The sequence below is a fragment of the Herpailurus yagouaroundi genome, unplaced genomic scaffold (assembly GCF_014898765.1).
Source record: "Herpailurus yagouaroundi ecotype Mexico unplaced genomic scaffold, PumYag 161, whole genome shotgun sequence".
Classification (NCBI taxonomy): domain Eukaryota; kingdom Metazoa; phylum Chordata; class Mammalia; order Carnivora; family Felidae; genus Herpailurus; species Herpailurus yagouaroundi.
Window position 1 is genome coordinate 16,324,724 of NW_024412402.1, and position 19,721 is coordinate 16,344,444.

The following is a 19,721-nucleotide window of genomic DNA, read 5'->3' on the forward strand; positions in this document are numbered from 1 at the left end:
ATGCTCAGTTCCGCCCCAACTGAGAGAATTCTTCCCATACCTCCAGGTACCCTCCCCAGAATGGTGCTCTGGGGGATGATCTCAATAAACTCAAGTCATTTCAGTTTAATGGTATCAATTTCTTAAGCTCATAGAGTCCACAGTATGAAGAGGGTGTTGGCCCCACATTTCCCCACCACCCTTCCTTTGGCTCCCTCCCTAGGTCCATTCTCGACCCTCTGCCTTGGAAACAAGGTTGGTCCTCACTGGGTGTTCCTCCATCCTTCCTTTACGGGTGTGGCTGGGGAGAAGTGAGCCTGCCTACGTAGGAAAGGTGCCTTCCTGAGGGGCATGGCTCCATAAAGCTCCTTCCCTAACCAGCCTGTCCCACAAGATGCTGTTGTCGTCTGGGAAGATCTCTGGTTCTTCCACTTCTGGTGATGCAAGTGGGGGGGGTGGGGAGATCAGGAGGTAAGCCTGCTTCTCAGGCCACAACAAGACCCGGTTTGGGATGGATGGAGCAGAGGAGGAAGCAAGGGGTAGGAGTCAGGCCGAGATGACTTTTTGCTCACTGGGGCCTCCAGGTCTGCTTTGCTCTTATTTTGTTTTGCTTTCATTTGTTCTCACAATCCCAGAAGGAGAACTGTCCTGGTGGCAAGGCAAGGTGGTCCCCCAGCTGCAGAGAATACAGGCCAAGACTGACACTCCTCAGCGGGGTGGTTTTGATTCTCCTCTTGGCCGTCTCCTGTCTCAGGTACACTTCATGAGGAGCCTGCAGGGAAGTTGAAGGAGAATGGAGTTACCCTCCTTAATCTCACCTCTCCAACCCCAGGGGTTCCCTCTTGGCTCCTCCCCAGAATCCCTCCATCAAGAGTATGGCAGACAGGCACTTACTGCCGGCCTTGGGCTCAGGACGGCTGAGCTGACTTCTTCCGGAAGAGATCCGAGAGTCGGGGGGCCAGGGAGGCAGCCCCCTTCCCAGCCGCTGGCTGTGGTTGTTCTCCATGTCCTCCAACCAGTCTGACCTCCACTCCCACAGGGGCAGGGAGAGGGTGGAGGTCAGGAAGAGGTCATCCCGGGGGGAGGGAGGTGAGGAGGCATCTGTCAGGGAGGGTAGATTTGTTTGTGGAGGGCTGGCCTTCACTCTGAGGGACCAATTTAGGGCAGAACACTTAGGACCTGCTTAAGGCATACATCCAACCCAGAAGATAACCTAGCCCCAACTCGGCCCATCAATTCTGGGGGCCACTGGAATGAGTCCATTGGTTTCTTAGGGAGAATAGCTTGAACTGTTTCCTCCTAGCCCACCTCTGGCCTTCTTTTTATTTTTTTATTTATTTGAGAGAGACAGGCAGTGTGAGTGGGGGGAGGGGCAGAGGGAGAGGGAGACAGAATCCCAAGCAGGCTCCACACTGTTGGTGTGGAAACCATGAGATCACGACCAGAGCCAAAACCAAGAGTCAGACACTTAACTGACTGAACCACCCAGGTGCCCCCCAGCTCTGGCCCTCTATCCATACTCTTTCCCTTCACCCTTCCTCTCCCCGGGCACCTTTCTTCTCCCTCTGTTGTGGGCACCTCTACCCTGGATAATCCTTGCTTTCTCGTTTACTACAAGCCTGGTTGTTTTTATTGGGGTTCATAAGATGGCGATAGGGGATCTGACAGAGTGTATGAGGAAGGGGCATGGGGAGCCCTGAGCTACCTTCTGTTGCCTTGGAGATAATGGTCCCACTCTGGTAGACATGTGAAGGAGTGAGCCCATCTTCTCTTTACCCCAGCCACAGACAGGACAAGAGGAGGGCTTGCAAGCACAGTGGGAAATAAGAGAGAAAACAGAAGTTCCCATCATGAGGAGAATCTGGAACAGGGGGTTGGAGTAAATAGTAAATAGAAGAGGTGGGGAGCAATCTTTCCTGGTGATCGGTGTCTGGGTAAGACGAGGGACCTGGGGGGAGGGCAATACAACTGGCTGCCTCTGGGCTTTAGACTTGAACATTTTGTCCTTGTTCTTGTGGGCAACCTTGGGCAAGTTAAAAAACCTGTTTGACTTACAGTTCCCTCATTTGGAAGAGAAAGATAAAGAATATTTTTCATAGAGTTTTAATATTGAATGTATATAAAGCACTTATCACAGGGCCTGGGGCATAGTAATCATTCAATAAAAGCTGGCTGTTTTAAGGATAACCACAAAGACAATGATTGGGGGCGCCCGGGTGGCTCAGTCGGTTTAGCGTCCACCTCTTAATTTTGGCTCAAGTCATGGTCTCACGGTCGTTAGATCCAGCCCCACATCAGGCTCTGTGCTGACAGCACTGAGCCTGCTTGGACTTCTTTCTCTCCCTTTCTCTCTGCCCCTCCCCCTGCTCACGAGGGCTCTCTCTCTCTCTCTCTCTCTCTCAAAATAAAGAAACAAACTTAAAAAAAAACCAACAAAGACAATGATTAGGAAGCCTTGCCTCTTGGTTGGGGAAAAGGAGGGAGGGGTTCTTATGGGATCTGAGTTCATTCCAAGGGGTGGGGTGAGGAGGAGGGCAGGGTGGTCTCACATACCCATGAAGACGCAGTCAGCCTCCCTGGGCTCCAGACCAAAGCCAAAGCTGTCCACAGCCATTGCCAGGGCCCGGGCAAAGTGGGCGTCCGCAAGGAAGGAGCCGTCAGAGGAGCTGACAAGGCTGGCTCTGGCGCTGGGGGCGTTGTCCTCGGAGGCTGAGCCCCAGCCGTTGGCCAAGGAGCCCTCGCTGGGGGTGGGGGTGGGGCAGGGCCGGGGTGGGCACAGCAAGCCCCTCACTTCGGACCCCACCCCTCCTCCGGCCCTGCCCACGTCCGCCAGCTCTGAGGCTGTCGGGATGCTGATGTAGCCGTAGGTGACAGGGGGTGAAGGAGCCCTTGGCATAGGAGAGACACTATTCCTAGAAAAGGCAAAATGGGACACAGTGCTATGGTTGAGGTGGGCCTACTGGCACAGCAGAGACATTCCAGTTGAGATAAGCATACCCCTGTGGTGTGCGTATCTGCAGTCCTTTGGTCATCCCTCAGACAACTCACCTGGGGGTCTCCTCACCGTCACTGAGCTCCAGGCACAGGGCCACCTCCTCAGGAGTCAGTACACTGTCCTGATCCTCCCCCAGGGATGACAGCGAGGAGCTGGACAGACGACTGGAAGGTGGACTGGGGCCAGAGAGGGAAGAGGCCTGGGGGCTGGAGGGACTGGGGGGACTGGAGGGGACAGGGATGGGGAGGGGGGCGGCTGGCAGTGGGAGGGAGGAGGGAGCTTGGGGCTCTGCTGAGGGCCTGATGGGGGTAAGAGAGTGATGACAGGGTCATTACTGCAGCCCCTGTCCACCCCTCCCCCAGCCCCTGTTCAAGCACAGCAAAGACCCCTCACACCCCAGTCCCCCACCCCTGCTTCCTGACCCCATGCCTTCTTACTGGGTCTGCTGACTCTGAGTGGAGGCTCCGCGAGAAGCGAGGGGTGCTGGGGGGAGAGGGCACGAAACCAGCTCATTGGAGGATCGGAGGAGCTGCGGTCCCAGGGCCCTCCAGGCAACCAGAGCTTGGGGCACGGCTCCTGGAGAACAATAGCCTAGGGGTGAGAATGGCAGGGCCCCCATGAGCCCCAGCCCCAACCCTGTCCCCCAGCTTCCTGTTCCCACTCCCACCCCTACACCCTGCCTCGCCTCCTCACTTTCCTCTCAGGGCCTCCTCTTACCTGGACTTTGGGAAAGGTTCTTGGAGCCTTTACTCCCCAACTCCCAGGCCCAGAACTCCATAGGGTGGCTGGCCCGGAGGGGCGGGGAGCTGTTGGCTTGGTGTAGTTCTGCAAAGGCGAGAGTCAGTGGGTGGGGGGCAAGCCAGGGTGGGCCTTTCAGACTCCAACCACAGGCTCTATGTTCAACCTTGTCATTCAGTCAGGCGTTAGGGTCCCTGAATTCAGAGACAAGAGGGAAGAACCTCCCTGCGTCCTCTGCCCCGCCCCCCTTCCTCCATGCAGGAAGGTAGCACGAGGCTTGGAGTCAAAAGACCTGCGCTCACAGCCCAGCGCAGTTACATAGTTGCTGTGTGACCTCAGGCAAATCCACTAAATTTTCTGGGCTCCTGTTTCACTTGGGAACATCCAGTGAAACCATAGTTTTGCCAATTTTAATTTATTTCTAAAAACGGATTGGAAAGTTCCTGGTGCCTAAAAGATACTTGGACAACTTTCTTTTCCTCATGTATACATCCCAGTCTTCCTGATCTCTATCCCCCCACCTTGCTACTCTTCTCATGAATTTTGGCTCTGTGAAGACAAATACCCCTTCTTTTCTTGAAGAGAATCTGTTAATTTCCATTTCTCACATTACAAATATCTCGCATGGTTGTGGGTAACCTTGCCCGAGAAACCCGAGTGTTTCTCACTTGGGAAGAAGGGTTGGACTGTCAAGTTGAGCTGAGTAGGTAAGACAACCCCACACCATGCCGAGTGGGACAGGAGTCAGCTGAGGAGGAGAGGACCTCTAGAATAGGAAGAGTGTTGGTCTCACCCAGGGAGACAGTGCCCTACCAATAGATATTCGGTGATATTTGTTGAATGAATGAACAAACAGATGGATAATATGAGAGAGGTAGATGTGAACACAAGGTGAGAAGAATCACAAGATTGCGGCTACCATCTGGCTCACATGGCCACTTAAGAGACAGGGCTCTCAGTGAACTCTGATAGTGGAGAAGCTGACGTAACTGAAGAAACAGACCTAGCTGGCTGCAGTGACCCTAGAGCATGCTTCTTGGTCAGGCCAAACCCCAGATGGATCTCAGTTTAAGCCAAAAGGGAACCAGAAGGGTGATAGAGGGAAGAGATTTCCTCAAGACCAGGAACCAGGAAACTATCAAGTAAAGGCAAAAAGGAACCAGTCTTCAGATTAGTGCCACATGATCAGAAGTTCAGTTAGGAAGGGGGTTCCTTCCTTGGTAAACCAGAGACGAGGCAGGATCCTCAAGGCACAGCTGTCCTCAAAGATTTGGATGCCACCGTGGGCAGGTTTAGAGCAGGGAGGAGATCAAGGCTACGGCATTCCCTGAGATTATCTGGCTTCTGGGAATCCCTATACGGTGGCCAGACCTTCTGAGCCTCTGGGATGAAAACCCACACAATGGCTAGACTTCCTCCATCAAAATTTCCTTTTGTACCTAGGCTGCTTTGTTTTTTAAATTTCCTTTAGTTGTATGATCTAGGGAGTTCTGGAGGCCAACTTCAGGTGCTCCAACTCTGCTCTGAACAGCTTTGTCTCGTCTGGTGCCTGGCTTCCTGAGTAAGCTCAGAAATGGGACCCATGTCGGTTGGTTGGTTTGTGTGGAAGAGGAAGAGGAAAGGCCAGTCCTAGAAAAGGCCACATCTGTCCCAACCCATTCATTTTCTCTAAAGGATTCTCATAACAAAAAGCCTCCTTCCACCCTGCTTGTAATTACTTGGATCTTAGTTTCACTGTTATTTGAGCAAACTACACCATAAAAATGTTATGAAGGTTAGGTCAAATCTCACTGGGCACACCTGAATGGCAATTAATATTTGTACTAATTAATTAATGAATTAATTAGGATATTCAGTGGGCGTATCTGGAAGAGTGAAACTAACATCCTTATATAATGGATGAAACACGGGAGAGTACAGTTCTGAGCATATCAGCGGTGGAGAAAAAAACCCACCTAAGGGCAAATAATAAGAAAAAAGAAGAAACAGGTCAAGGGAGTAGGGGGCACTGAGAGAGCTTGCCAGTGTTAGATGACAAAGAATCCTCAGTCTTTTGGACTTACAGCAGCAGAGCCAAACTCCATGGCTCTGAACAGACCATAGCACGAACTTGCTGTGGCTGAGGTCCCAGGAGCCAGAGGTGGGCCATTAAGTGTCCACCAGCCCAGGGGCCTTACTGTGGTCAACCAGCGGGGCTGGGGTGAAGAGACACAGGGTGAAGTGAGGACCTAAGTCTCATCTTGGAATTGGAACCTTTCTGAAGAATTGGCTGTAGAAAATTTCTCATTTTTTTCCCAGCAGTATTAACAGTCGAAGATGAGCTCTACATTAAATCCGGGTCACTGCCGTTCTCCGTGGGAAGAGCTGGGTTTTAAATGGGACTGTTTCAACCCCTTTTTAGCTGCTATTTTGTGCCCACTGAGGATTCCTAATGCAATACATCTGAGGCGAAGCTGGAAAGAATGCCAGCTTTGCTAATATCTAGAGTCATAAAGTTCTGGATATTGGACAAGCTCTTAATTACTCTGCATCCATCTTTGTCTCTGTGAAATTTGGATTATATCCACTGGGGGGGGGGGGGGAAGAATTGGCTGTAGGACATTCGTAAGTCTTACTAAGCAGCACAGAAGGCTTGTGAAGACAGCAGGTGGGGCTCAGACCCACGTTCAGAAACAAGAGAAAATAGTGATAGAATCGAATCTTCTAAGGGAGCTCTCAGAGGGTGGCCTTAGGAAGCAGACCTTTTTGGCTTCGAATCTGAGTTCGGCAGCTTACTGACTTGTGGGATTTTGAACAAGTGACTCATTTCTGATCCTCTTTCCCCACCTGCAAAATTAGAGAAATAATATCTAGCCAATAGGTTGGGGGGATTAAAGGAAACAAATAAAGCACCTAACGTATAGTAGTTCCAAAAGAAACAGAGACTGTAATTATTTCTCCGTGGAAAGGCGAAGCAAGTAGCTGGAATTCAAGAGAGGAATCTGGGCAGAAGGGAATTACTCAATCTTCTCTGGGAAGTGAGTGGGGAGTCAGTGCCTGGAGAGGCCCGTGCACAGCGTCCATGGAGATGAGGCTTCAAGCTAGCACTGGTCGCACACCGCCAGGTTCTAGAGTTCCTTATGTGCTGGTCAGGCACTGTCACCATACTCTGAGCCCTTAGATGGCAAGAACTGTCTCTTGTGTCCCCACATCTGGCTTACAGTGGTGCTTACGAAATGTTTGCCAAATTCAATTGCATGCAGAAAGAGGGCCCACTGCTGGTGCGGGCCGAGTGGAAGCAGACAACCATGTAAAGAAAAGCGGAGGCCAGCACACCCCTCGCTGAGTGCCTTGGTGATAGCGGAGAGACCTGGTGTCCACCAGGGCAGGGAACTGGAAGCCGTGGGTGGGATACAGCCCACATCTGGCTTCGAGGTCTCCAGGCCACGGTCCCACCACGTTCCCACTCCTGGTCCTCCTGCCACCCGCTTCAGGCTGTGTCTATGCTCCCCATCCTTACCCTGCTTCTTTTTGGCCTTCCAAGCCTCCACAGGGGCCAGAGGCAAGCGGGGAGAAGAGAGTCCCCTGTGGCTGCAGAGGCTGTCTGGACTGGGCCAGGGGCTGGAGAGCCGGGCCAGCTGGGGCGGGAGGCGCCTGACAGCTGGGGTCCGGGGGCTTGGCCGGGCTGGGGGGCTGGAAGGCAGCTCAGCGATGAGGGAGCCATAAAAAGTGCTGGTGTCGGGAAGCAGGGGCACACCAGGGCTTCGGGGATCCCAGGAGATCACTGTGGTAAAAATGACAGGAAGAATTACGGTGAGTGCCTCCCACCCCCACAACGCCCATCTCCAGCCCTGGGATCCCTGCTCCACTGCAGAGCCTTGGCCCCACTGGGCATGCTCACACGAACGACGACAGTCTAGTGGGTCCCGGGGGTCCACTCCCAGCCTGCTGCTGAGGCTGCTGCTGCTGCTCAGGTCCCGAGAGCCAGAGGTAGAGCGCCAAGTGTCTGCCAGCCAAGGGGAGTCACTGTGATCCATCCTGGGACAATGAGGGGGGGGGCAGGAGAAATGGGGTGAAGCGAGAACATCACTGGACAAGACCTCCAGTTCAGAGGGTAGCAGAAGGGGTTGAGTAGAGGGTGGCAGCAGCTTTATTCTTGCTGCTTTCCAGGCCTTTACAGACTCCTTAGGATCTCTGACCTGGCATCCCAAAACTCAGTGGTCCTTTCTTATTCTGGGACCGGGGAAGTCCAAGTGGCCCAGAATGAGGAGGCATTAAAGAGAGACAGCTATGTGTTGAAACAAAGGGAACACAGATCCGGGGACAGACAAACCCAGTGTGAAAATCCCCATCTGCTACAGCCTATGTGTGCGACTCCGGGCAAAGAAGTCTATTAGCCTCTCTAAGCCCTGGTTCTTTATCTGTAAAAGGGCTGCCATATAAGGCTGATGTTTTGAGTTGAAATGAGGAAATGTGAGATCACGCAGCTGGCAGAGCAAGAGTTTGCTACGTGGAATTTGCCTTCTGTACCTCTAGTCTGGTTCCCTTTGAACCGGGCGTCCTGCTGGCTGCTGAGCAATCTTTCAAGAACAGAGATCATACCAAAGCACTTCTCTGCCTAGAACCGTCAGTGGCTCCCCATTTACCAGCTGCCTAGCAGGGCGAGCAGCACCCGTGCTGGTCTGGCCTTCAGCTCCCTGACCTTATCCTTTACTCCGATACATCTTGCAACCTACATCCTAGCCAGACCAAACAGCTTATCTTTCCCTATGAACATAGCAGGCTAGTTCTTCCCGCTGCTCTTTTGCCTTTCCCCTTCGTACCATCAGGGTAAACGTGGAATTTCTCCCCACCCCACCTCTTCCACGTGTCTTATACATGTTTCCGCACATCTAGCTCTCGATTGCATGCATATGCTGGCATGGCTGTCCGGTGGACGGAGCCTGTGCTAAAGAGATGGATGAACAAGAGAATCAGAGTGGAATCCCCTTCAGAGACAAGGGATAAAGTTCCAGGGGAGCCAGAGAAGGTTCGGGGACAGAACAAAGGCCAGGAGGTGGCTGGAAGAGAAAGGCCAGTGAGCACAGAATAACGCAGGAATATATGGCCCCAGCCCGCTCGGAACCTTGCAAAATGGTAACCCAAGGGCTGGACGTGTCTGGCACATTGTAGGTACTTGATAAACTTCTATTGAAAGATGCAGATTTGGAACATGAAGCCCTTCAGAGGAAATCCAGTGAGATAATAGAGCAGAGAGATGAAATGGTTATTTAGTGTGAAACTCAGCCAGTAGGACAAAAAAGTATCTTTTCTTTCTTGGCACCCTGTCTCATAACCACAGACTTGCTTTGGCAGCCAAAGACACTTGGAGCAGGTGTACCTGCAAGCTGACCCTGCTACTGAGAACGAGGCGTGAGAATTGAGAACATAGGGGCAGAGCGCCCTCTGCTGGAACTGTGGGTGATTATATTGAAGATCACTCCCCATTTGGGTGATTTCCTGAATGCGAAGGCGCTGCTAGGCAGACCCGGGGTCTACAGAGAAAATGAGAAAGTGGGCTGGTCGTCCCGTGCTAGTTATTCCCCACCTAGCAGAATGGGTCAGCAGGAGAGTGTAGTGAGGATTAGTGAGAGGTGGGTGACAAGAGTCCTAGATTGGGAATTCAGAAGGCCAGCTACTAGCAGTGTAGCCTCGGGCAAAGTCACTTAAGTCTCGCGTCTCCGTTTACTCAACTGTCAAGCGGTGTGGTAGGAACACTAATGAAAGAGAAATTAATTCTCACTTGGAGTTCAGGAGAGATTTGGGTAGGAGGGTCCCTAACTGCCTGGCACTAGGGGAGACAGCATTCCATCCAACTCTCTGTCCCAGCTCCACGGCCCCTTGGCCCCTCTACCTGCCCCCTCACCTCAAGACCCCCCCGCATTTCATCTCTCACCTGTGTTTTAGGATGGCGTCCTCACTGGTGTATCTGTACAGACCTGGGAGAGAGCAAAAGGAAGAGAGCTAAATCCAGAGGGCCTAACACCTGGCCAGAGATCTAAGCCCCTGCATTGTGCGGCCTGGGCCACCCGGGGGTCCATCCTCTTACCCGGGCCCAGGTGCACCCCAGCTCTGCGCCGGCGGTGCACACACACGGCAGTGCCCAGCAGCAGCAGCCAGAGCACGACACCCCCGCTAGCAATCACTTCTGGCCGCCTTAGGGCGGCCCTCAGCTGCTCCAGGGTCCAGGGACCATCGCTGAGTTCTTGAGTGGCTCGCTCCATGGTTCGCTCTATGTGGGAATTTGAGTTCAATGGGAGGGGCGGGTGGGACTTTGAGGGTCATGCAATGAGCTGGACGTGTGAGGCGGGAACAGGGGGAGAGGAAGGTGGGGATGGGGGCTCGCGGGATACGGGTGGGCACCGCCCTCACCTAAGAGGAGGCAGACAGGGCTACTGGGGGGCCCAGCCCCAGCGCCCGTGACCGCAGCCACTTGTACGCAGTAGGAACCTGGCATCTGGGTGGCCATCTCCAGCTGGGTCTGCTCGCCCGCCACAGTCCAGTTGGCTGGGGGCAACGAAGTGTTGCCCAGGCTCCAGACCTGAGGCACAAGGGGAAATGGGCACTCACCACCCCCCGCACCAACCCCCGCGCCATCCCAGCGGCCGAGTCCTCCACCACTGGCCATGTGGTCATCCTGCCCCGCTGTTCCCCTGGGAGCACTCCCCCACCCGATGTAGCCACACTTCCTATTCCCTTCTCCCTACAGAGTGAGAGAGCCTTCTCTCTAGGCTGACAGCAGGGGGGACAAAAAACAATCTGCCAAAATAGGCGTTAGACCGTGGTTCTCCAATTTCACTGTGCTTTCGAGTCACTGGGAGGATTTGTTACCAATCCAGGTTCTAGGTCCGTCCCTGAGCTTCTGATTCATCAGCCTGGGAAGGACCCAAGGATTTGCATTTCTAACAAGTTGTCGGGCGATGCTGGTGTTGCTGGCCCAAGAGCCACATTCTGATCCCACTGGCTTAGAAGTTGACAGTCAGACACAGCCTGGTTTGATTCCTGCTCTGTTTCCTGCACCTGTGGCCTTGGCCTCACTCTCCATGTCCATAAATTAGGGATAATAACCCAGTACGGACTCTGAGATGAAATGAGATCACGTAGGAAAGTGCCTGGCAGTGTCGGGCAGACCCCTTGCTCAGTGACAGCAAGTTTTCCTTGCTTCTCTGCACAGGTGCTGCTTCCTAGTGCCCAGAACAAGGGTATGCAGGATGCCAGGCAAGAGGATGTCCTGGCACCACTAGGCAGGTGGTGGTGGTGGGGGGGTACCTGGTAGCCACGGATGATGCCATTGTGGTTTTCGGCAGGTGGTGGGACCCAGCTTACAAGGACACTGCCGTTGCCAGGTTTTAAGGTCACCTCCCCGGGAGGGGCATTGGGCACTGGAGGGGAGGAAGAGAGGCTGTAAGGAATGCTGAAGGAGGGGACTCTAGGAAAAAGATCTGGGATGGGGACACGGTCAGAGACCACACTGGTAAGAATAGGAGATTCCTGCAGCTCTGCTTGCCTGGCCATGGCAGAAGGGAGTCCAGGAGTAAGGCCCACCGTCCCTCCAAACCGGAGTGGGACAGTCCAGGGGCCCTAGGACAAGAAGGCGTCAGAGAGTATACTGTTGGGTCCTTTAGACATCTGTCTCTGACCTTGTTCAGGCAGCCTCAGGAGCAGCACGTTGCTGTCAGGGCCTTGAGCCCGGCCGGAGAACGGTCTCACTTTGAACTCGTAGTCTTTGCCCCAGAGGAGGCCCCCAAGCTCCGCGCTCTGCCAGCCGGCCAGCAGGGCCTCTGCCCAGGGAGCTCCCGGGCCTCCTGGGGCCGTCTGGACCCTGAACAGGGCTGTGTACGACTGAGCAGGTGCAGCAGGGCCGCTCACCTGGGAAAGAGTCCAGAGGAAGGATAGGAGGTCAAGGAGTTGATGGCCAGCTCTTTCTTGAGCTCAGACTGGCACCCACCCCTAGGGCCTGGGCCTCACCTTCCAGCTGAGCCACACAGCCGGCCCAGGCTTGGGGCTCTTTTCGGGGTCTGGGTTCAGCAGGGTCACATTCTCCAGCTGAATATGCACAGCCAGCAACTCCAGAGGTTCCTTGTAGTTCTGGGGCTCTGTGGAGAGCATAGGGCTGGGCTGGGGGCCGTAGGCCAGAGTGATGGGACTGAGGGGTGAAACATCCCCCAGACTTGGAGAAAGCACAACTCCTAGATTTCCCAGTCTAGAGCACTCCTATTTCTACTCCAGGATTGGGGAACATCCCTCTCGATGGGACCCGTGTCACTCTGATCCTGATCCCAGGTTGACCCCCACGTACGCTGACCCCAGCCAGAACCAGGCCCTAACTTTAGCTGACCACCCTCGACTTACCCTGGACAGACACCCTGGCTGCCCGGCTCTCCCGTCGTCCTGCGCTGTTGGTGGCCACACACATATAGGTGCCTGTGTCGCTCTTCTCTGCTCTTGCCATCTGCAGCGACCCCCTGGAGACCTGTCAGGGCCAGGCGCTTTGTGAAGTGTCTCATGTGGGAGGGGCTCCGACTGGGGAGGGAAGCTTCAGGCCTCATTGCCTTCCCTTCCTCAAATTCTGCAGGGGACACGGGGGCTGGAGGGTGTGCCCAGTTATGCTCAGGACCAGAGAAAGTATGGGGAAGGGGGGCTCACTCACCACGTGCCGCCCTGGCTGTAGGGCCAGTGGTTTTCCATCCTTCCACCACGAGACGGTGGGCTCTGGGTGGCCCCAGGGCGGCCCGCACTCCAGAACCACCTGCTTGCCCACTGTGGCCACTGTATCCTGAGGCTGGGTCTGGAAAGCCTCCCGAAGGACTGCAGGGATGATGGAGGGTCAGCAGGGAGGAACGTCCAGTGCTCCCCTCCGCAGAGGTCCTGCCTTGGTGTCTCCTACCACACTGGCCCCATTCTGGTCTATCCACCATTTCACCACCTTGTGTTTACTCTTCAGAGCCCCACCCTCCTCAGTTCACCCAGCCCAGGCCTTCCCTCATAGATATCCCCCTATATGTCCTCACCTCAGGCATCTGGCCTCAGGTGCACCCCGCCCCGGGCCTCCCCTCCCAGGCCTTACCCGCCACAGACAGCCGAGCGCCTCGGCTGACCGCTGTGCCCAGCCGGTTGCTGGCCTCGCATGCATAGACACCCAGGTCTGTTGATAGGGCCTGGTCGTCGTGGGCACGTCCCCGGGCAGGGGGCCGCAGCAGTAGGAGCGTTCCGTCTGGTAGGAGGTGGTGTATGTCTGGGGGCACCATGCTCAGCGGCTGCCCGTTCAGCAGCCAGCGGATGGTGGGAGGCGGCTGGCCTGAGGCTCGGCAGCTCATCTTGGCAGGGCCAGGGCCCTGGAGCAGCTGGTCCTGGGGATGGACTAGGATCTGGGGTGGGGAGTCCTGAGCCATACCTCCTGGAAGGGAAAGGGGGGCGGAGCCCAGTCCGACTACCAGCAGGGCCCCCAAATCCCCGAACATCTCTTCTGCCCTCTCTTGCCTGAAGAGAACTTCCATTAACAATCTGGGAGGGGAGAGAGCTGGTATGCAGGGCATCCAGGCAAGGATCTGCAGAGTTCTCAATCTGTCTGTCTGTCTCTGTCTCACATATACACCATCATCATCATCATCATCATCATCATCATCTCTGGTACCCCCATGAAAAAAGGGAAGCAAGGGAGCAAGGGGGACCTCTTCTCCCCTTGTCCAGGCCTTGGATCAAGGGAACAGGGGCTAGGAGAGGGGAGGGCCACACTCACCGGTGACAAGCAGAAGCAGGAGAGGCAGGGGCCGCGGGGCCCTGAGGAGGCCTGATCCTCCAGAGCCCATGGCTGCTCTCAGGCCTCTCTCCTGGTCCCAGGCACTTTGTGCTGCAGCTCTGAGCTCACAGCGGAGGGAAGGAGGGGCGGGGTGGGGTGGTGGTGGTTGTTTGTGACCGAGACTCTGCCCCAGGAGGGAAGCAGCTTTGAGGAAACCCATGCTTCCTGCCTGGCCCTCGGTGCCTTGGAGAACTGGGAGGAGACCAGCAGAGAGAAACTCTCTGCCCTTGACCCTTTAGCCATCACCCCTGACTCCAGCCCCGGCCCTAAAGTTTACCTTGTGATCTAGTCTGGGATTTCCTAAAGGCCATCCTCACACTGACGTAGTTCCAAAGCACAGCCTTCGTCCTTTAACTTTCAGACTCCATCTAAACCTTGATGGCCGTTCTTACCCCTCTGCTCTGAGTGGCTCCCTGCTAGAGTGGAATGGGGGCCCAGAGGTGGAGGCTCAGGGAACGGCACTAAGAAGCTGAAGGGAGAGAGAAGTGGGCTGAGGCAGCCAAGGGGAGGGAAGCAGGAGCATATTGTCATCCCACAGCCCGGTTGCCCGAGGATAGGTGGTGGGTAGGGCAGTAGATAGGAAGACTTTAAGACTTTAGAGGCTCTGGGACAATCCGGAGGAAGCTCACAGTGTGTTCCTGTTCAGCTCACAGACAAATCAAATAAGCTCTCTGAGACCTTGAGAGAGTCCCTTCATCCCTGCAAGCTCGTTTCCTTACCTGTAAACTAGGAGTAATAATGTGGCACCTGGGTGGCTCAGTGGGTTAAGTGTCCGACTCTTGGTTTCAGCTCAGGTCACGATCTTGCGGTTTCCTGAGTTCAAGCCCTGCGTCAGGCTCTGCGCTGGCAGAGCAGAGCCTGCTTGGGATTCTCTGTCTCCCTCTCTCTCAGCTCATCCCCGACTCACGCTGTCTCTGTCTCTCTTAAAATAAATAAATTTAAAAACATTTTAAAAATAAGTAGGAGTAATAATAATAGTTCCCACCTCGAGGGCTGGAGCAAGGATGGGATGAGATATTGCACGAAATCCTTAGTACAGTGCCTGATGCGTTCTAAGTGATCAGTAAAGGTTAGCCAATATTGCTATTTATTTATTTTTATGCACATCCCATCACCAAAACTATTCGAGCATATTCGGCAGGGATATTTTCAGGCCTTGGAAGCGTGGTTGGAGTAAATGAACTTTACTGAGTCTTTCCATCCCTGAAACCTTGTGGCTATAGCAGGCAAGCCTCCTAGCTTCTGAACCTGAAAAGTCTGTGCTCACCCTGCCGCTCCTCCCCCCCCGCAACCCCCCCGGAGAGAGGCTGCTCTCCCCTCTCAGAGCCCAGCTCCTGTTTACAGGTCTCTTCCTCCCAAATCTGGAATCTCAGCCATTTCCTGGAGCTGTTCCCGGAAGGCCAAGGCCAGGAGCTGAGGCTCAGCGGAAGAGTGTCCAGCCTTTGTTCCCCATTGTTCCCGGCCAGCTCCTCTGTGGGGCCCCTAATGCAGCTGACTCCCTCCCTTCCTCCCCCTTCCCAGCCTGACCTCTGTGCCAGCCACAGCCACAGCCCTAGGCCTCCTTCACTCCACCTTCTCTTTCCCTTCAAATGCAGACCAAGACTGAGAAAGACAATCAGAACAAGAGAACACCATGGTCTCTACAAACTGGGCATTTCCAGCTGGTGAAGAATAGACAGAGTGAAAGCAACATAGTGACAGGGCTGGAAGAATAGGAATTGGGGTTAGAGAACAGAGTCTGGTATTTCAGAAATGGAGGAGCTAAGGGCAATGACAATGTCCTTGGAACGAGCATGGGCACACGTGTGTCAGGCAGACTGGAGCAGAGGTTATGACATCAAGGGTCTGGGAGGCTGGAGTGATGAAAGGGGTATTCATGTGGACACTGAAGTCATCCAAGGACCAGACAAGGAAGGATGTGGCGGGACAGGTGGATTTCCTGCATGTACCACAATTTAGGATTTTCCCAAGTACGGAGCCCCCAAGCCCGTCTGCCCGCCCCTCCCACACTGCCTGCTCCCAAGAACGTTGCTATCAGTAGTCTTTCTTTAGTCTCTTCTGCTTATACACTGGACTTAGGGAGCCAAACCAAGTTCTCCGCTAATGATTTGATGCCAACTTGATTTTCCTCAAATTTCTACAATCCATAAAGATGGTACAGATTCGTGACTAGCCCCATTCTCAGTTGAGTGAGAATAGGCAGGTTCACAGTGAGGAGGAGTTCCAGGGCCGTGCCCCAAGAATGGAGCCCCTGAGGCTATAGCAGCCTGAGGAACAACTTCTACCCCTCAGTCACGTACCTCATCCCTGAAGATGGCCTTCAGCTCAGCCTGTCTCCATTCCCAGACTCTGGAGAGCCAAGGGCTGAGAACTGAGCTGTTCCTGGGGGCCATTAAGACTCTCCTCACTCAGTCCAAGCATCCAGGGCACTCAGAGATCCATGGCGTGATGGCCAAGGGGAATTCCCAAAATTAGGGTATGTCTGGATGGCTCCCAGACATCACAGTGCTCATTTCCAGCAACCTGGCCTAGCAGCGTCCCTATTGTCTCATTTCCACCCACTAAGGAAGAGCCAACTGGATGAGTCATGCGGATGAGATTAGTCAGTGGGAGCTGCCCCCAGCTATTTCAAGGAAGTTCTGCTCTGGGGCCAGTGACCAGTTATATAGTATCTTCCTTCACCTCTTGGTTTTAGAGTTTTGTGTTTTTGTGAGTAATTCTTTAGTTGCGTATAAGAGAGAAGAGAGAAGAGAGGAGTTAAGTGTCCTTCTGAAGGACCCTCCAGAGGAAATTTTTTTCTGCTTCTGGCTCCTGCTTCTCTGGCTTCTTATTCTGTGTTCTCTGAAGATGTAGCCAGGACTCCTGCTGGGCAAGCTGGTAGGGTGCAAGTATGAATTCAGGTGGGATTTGAAGTCAGTCACACTTAGGCATAGATCCTGGTTTCACCTCTTACTGGCAGAGAGACCTTGGATAAGTCCCATGACCTCTCTGAGCCCCACGTTCCTTATCTGTAAAATGTTTGTGTGAGGTTTATGGATAGTAGATATGGAGATGTTAATACTAAATATGTGTTAATTATCTGTTGAGTGTTCTGGGAATGCCATGCCCCGTCCCTGACCGACACAGCCACAGCCAGCCCCAACTACTCATAGGTTTTCTTTTTGGTCTTGAGATCTTGCCCTTTGGGTCTTCTTGTTTTACCTTTTTTTCCTTCTTCTTCTTTGCTGAAGTCCCAATCTCCAAATTCTCATCTTTGTAGCAAGATGCCAATGGCTGGAGGGAAATGGAGGTGAATGGGAAAGTTGCCCTGATGCCATCTCACTGGCATAGCATCTAGTCCTTAGTTCCTGGTCCCATCAACATCATGGGCAATAACAAGGTTCATGGGGATATTACACCTAACACTTTCAACCACACAGTTTCTTGAGGTTTTCAGCACCAATGACTATGGATCACACCTAGACCAAACATTGGAGATTGGGCCAAATGGAGATTTCAAAGGCTGTTAGCATCAACATTTAACCATCTGCTCACATGTCCAAGAAGAAAAAGGCATCAGTTACTGTACTTTGTGTTCAACTTGTCAATGCCTTCCAGCCAAAGACCACCACAATAACAACATGTTATTGAACATGTTGGATTTATTATTCCTTGCAACTAAGGAGTGTGCACATACCATGGGGAACCGTGTAGTGTCTCAGTAAGAGACACTTACTTACTCAGTGTTATTTAGTAACACTAAGGTGCTAGAAAGAACCTGTTTTAGGATTTGGGCTTTGACTGGGTGATATTGGGGAGGGTCCTAGGAAGTGAAGCTTTGCTTTAAATTGGGTGCTATCAAGAATCAGGAACAATTCTCTGATTCTTTGCAGAAGAGTGTCTTTGATAATTTCCTTGCCATGTAGTATATCAAGTGGTTTTTTTCTTCTTCTATTATGAACAGTGCTGCCCCTAATCTTTATTTTAGATGTCTTTTGATATGACTATAAGTGTTCAAGAGTTTCTCTAGGGAATAAATAAACCTAGTAGTAAAATTTCCGGGTCTTGGGGCATACAAATATTCAAGTTTAGATGTAACAATAGTTTTCCCAATCAGTTGGTTGTACCAATGTCCTTGAGCTACATTCTCAGAATGGTTGGTAGACTTCTTAATTTTTGACCATCTAACATGTAAAATAATATTTTATTATTGCCTTAATTTGCATTTGCCTGATTAAATGATAAAGCTGAACATCTTTTCAAGTGTTTACTCACTCTTTGCATTTTTTCTTCTGGGAAGTATTTATTTCCATCTTTTGCTCATTTTTTATTTTCTTATCTGTCTTTTTCTCAGTAACTTTCAGTTTTATATATTCTGGATAATAATTCTCTGTGGATTAGAGATGCTGCAAAAACAAATTTGGCCTTATATTTCATCTTTCTTTATGGTGTAACAGATGTTCTTAATTTTACTGTAGATATGTTTATCTTTATGTTTAGTACATTCTTTCTGTTTTTGAAGAAAACCTCTTCTGCACTAAAGCCAAAATGGCATTCTCCCATATTTTCTTTTGAGACTATAAAAATTTCACATGTAAGTCTTTGATCTATCACTAATTGATTATTTTATATGCCTTATGTGTGTGTGTATATATATATATGTATATATATATATATATTTCAGATAGTAAACAATAATCCCGGTGTTACTTATTTAATGACCTACAATGATTCCTTGTCACACATCAAATGTCCATATATGTATAGCTTGTTTCATTGGCCTATTTGTCTATTCCTGCATGAACATCAGAGCGTCTCAATTATTAGAGCTAATAAATTTTGATATCTGGTAGGGTGAGTCCTTTCCTCTTTTTCAGAAGTATCTTGGCTCTACTTGGGGTTTCAGCTTATCAAGTTCCTTGAAAACCTCGTGAACTGATTGAACATATAGAAAGAACTGACTTGTTATAACCTTAAGCCTTCCTGATCATGAACGTGCATACCTCTCCTTTTATTTAGCCCTTCTTTGATGCCTTTCAATGAAGTTTTAGATTTTGCTCTGTATAAATATTACACATATTTTTGTTAAATGTATTTTTAGCTGACTTGGTAAGCCTCCTGTTGAGACTATTAACAAAGATATTTGCAATAATCCCTACCATCCTGTATACTTGTCGCTTTGCAATGTTGTCACCCTTCCTCCCACAAAGAACTGGAATCTTTTCCCCAACACCTTGAAGCTAGGCTGGCCTTGTGAATTGCTTTGACTAATGGAATACAGTAGAAGTGATGTGTGGAAACTTCTAGTCTAAGCCTCTAGGGGGCTTGCAGCTTCTGCTCTTGACTTTTTGAAACACTGCTCTGAGACTGCCATGTGAAGAGGCTTGGTTTAGCTACATGGAGTGGAGATGAGCTATTCTAGCTGAAGATTCCTAAACTTCCGGGCCAACAGCCAGTATCCGTCAGCAGACATGTGCGTGAGGCCATCCTAGGCATCCAGATCGAGTTCAGGATACCAGATGATGTGGTCACACAGGCGACCTCATGCAGCACAGCAAATGAATCACCTAGCCAGTCCAACACAAACTGCTGACACAGGGAATTGTAACAATATTCTTTTAAGTCACTCAATTTTGGGGTGGTTCATTACAAAGCAAAGAAGAACTGAGATGCCTTGATATATAGTTTGTAGTTTCTTCTGAGTTGCCTGTGTAGGAAATTATGCAATCCAAATATGCTGTTTTTGTTTTTCGTTTCCCATCTTTATACCGTTCTGTTCTGTCTTGCTTTGCAGTACAATGCTGAGTACAAGGAGTGATTGTGGGTATCTCTGTTTACTTTTTCATTTTAAAAAGAATTCTTCTAAAGTTCTACCATTAAGAGTCAGGTCTGCAGGGCACCTGGGTGGCTCAGTTGGTGGAGCATCCGGCTTCGGCTCAGGTCATGATCTCACGGTTTTTAAGTTCGAGCCCTACATTGGGCTCTCTGCTGTCAGCACAGAGCCTGCTTCAGATCCTCTGTCTCCCTCTCTCTCTGCCCCCTCCCCTGCTCTCTCTCTCTCTCTCAAAAATAAACATTTTTTAAAAAATGAGGTTTGCAGATGGTTTTTGTAGATGCTATTTATCAGGTTTCAAAAGTGCAAAGGGCACTTGTTTCTAGCTTGTTAAGAGCTTTTGATCATGATTAAGTTTTAAATTCTACAAATCTTTTTTG

General features: G+C 51.6%; 1 protein-coding gene across 6 annotated transcripts; it reads right to left on the reverse strand.

Annotated features, from left to right (window-relative positions):
• Window positions 1–98: 98 nt before the first annotated feature.
• Window positions 99–13,758, reverse strand: ROBO4 (roundabout guidance receptor 4). Of its 6 annotated transcripts, none has more exons than XM_040483411.1 (18): window positions 13,470–13,758; window positions 12,798–13,160; window positions 12,381–12,538; window positions 12,083–12,203; window positions 11,699–11,826; window positions 11,371–11,599; window positions 11,000–11,112; window positions 10,103–10,271; window positions 9,780–9,962; window positions 9,627–9,669; window positions 7,593–7,729; window positions 7,212–7,475; window positions 3,692–3,799; window positions 3,412–3,565; window positions 3,028–3,273; window positions 2,533–2,918; window positions 874–1,080; window positions 99–751 (listed from the first exon to the last, which is right to left on the reverse strand). In XM_040483411.1, the coding sequence occupies exons 1-18, from the start codon at window positions 13,687–13,689 to the stop codon at window positions 741–743; spliced, it is 3,240 nt and encodes a 1,079-aa protein (XP_040339345.1). In that variant the 5' UTR covers window positions 13,690–13,758; the 3' UTR covers window positions 99–740. The 6 variants fall into 6 exon arrangements, with proteins under 6 accessions (XP_040339345.1, XP_040339348.1, XP_040339346.1 ...); XM_040483414.1 differs by having other exon boundaries at window positions 12,798–13,127; window positions 13,470–13,757; XM_040483412.1 differs by having other exon boundaries at window positions 3,412–3,550; window positions 13,470–13,757.
• Window positions 13,759–19,721: the final 5,963 nt, after the last annotated feature.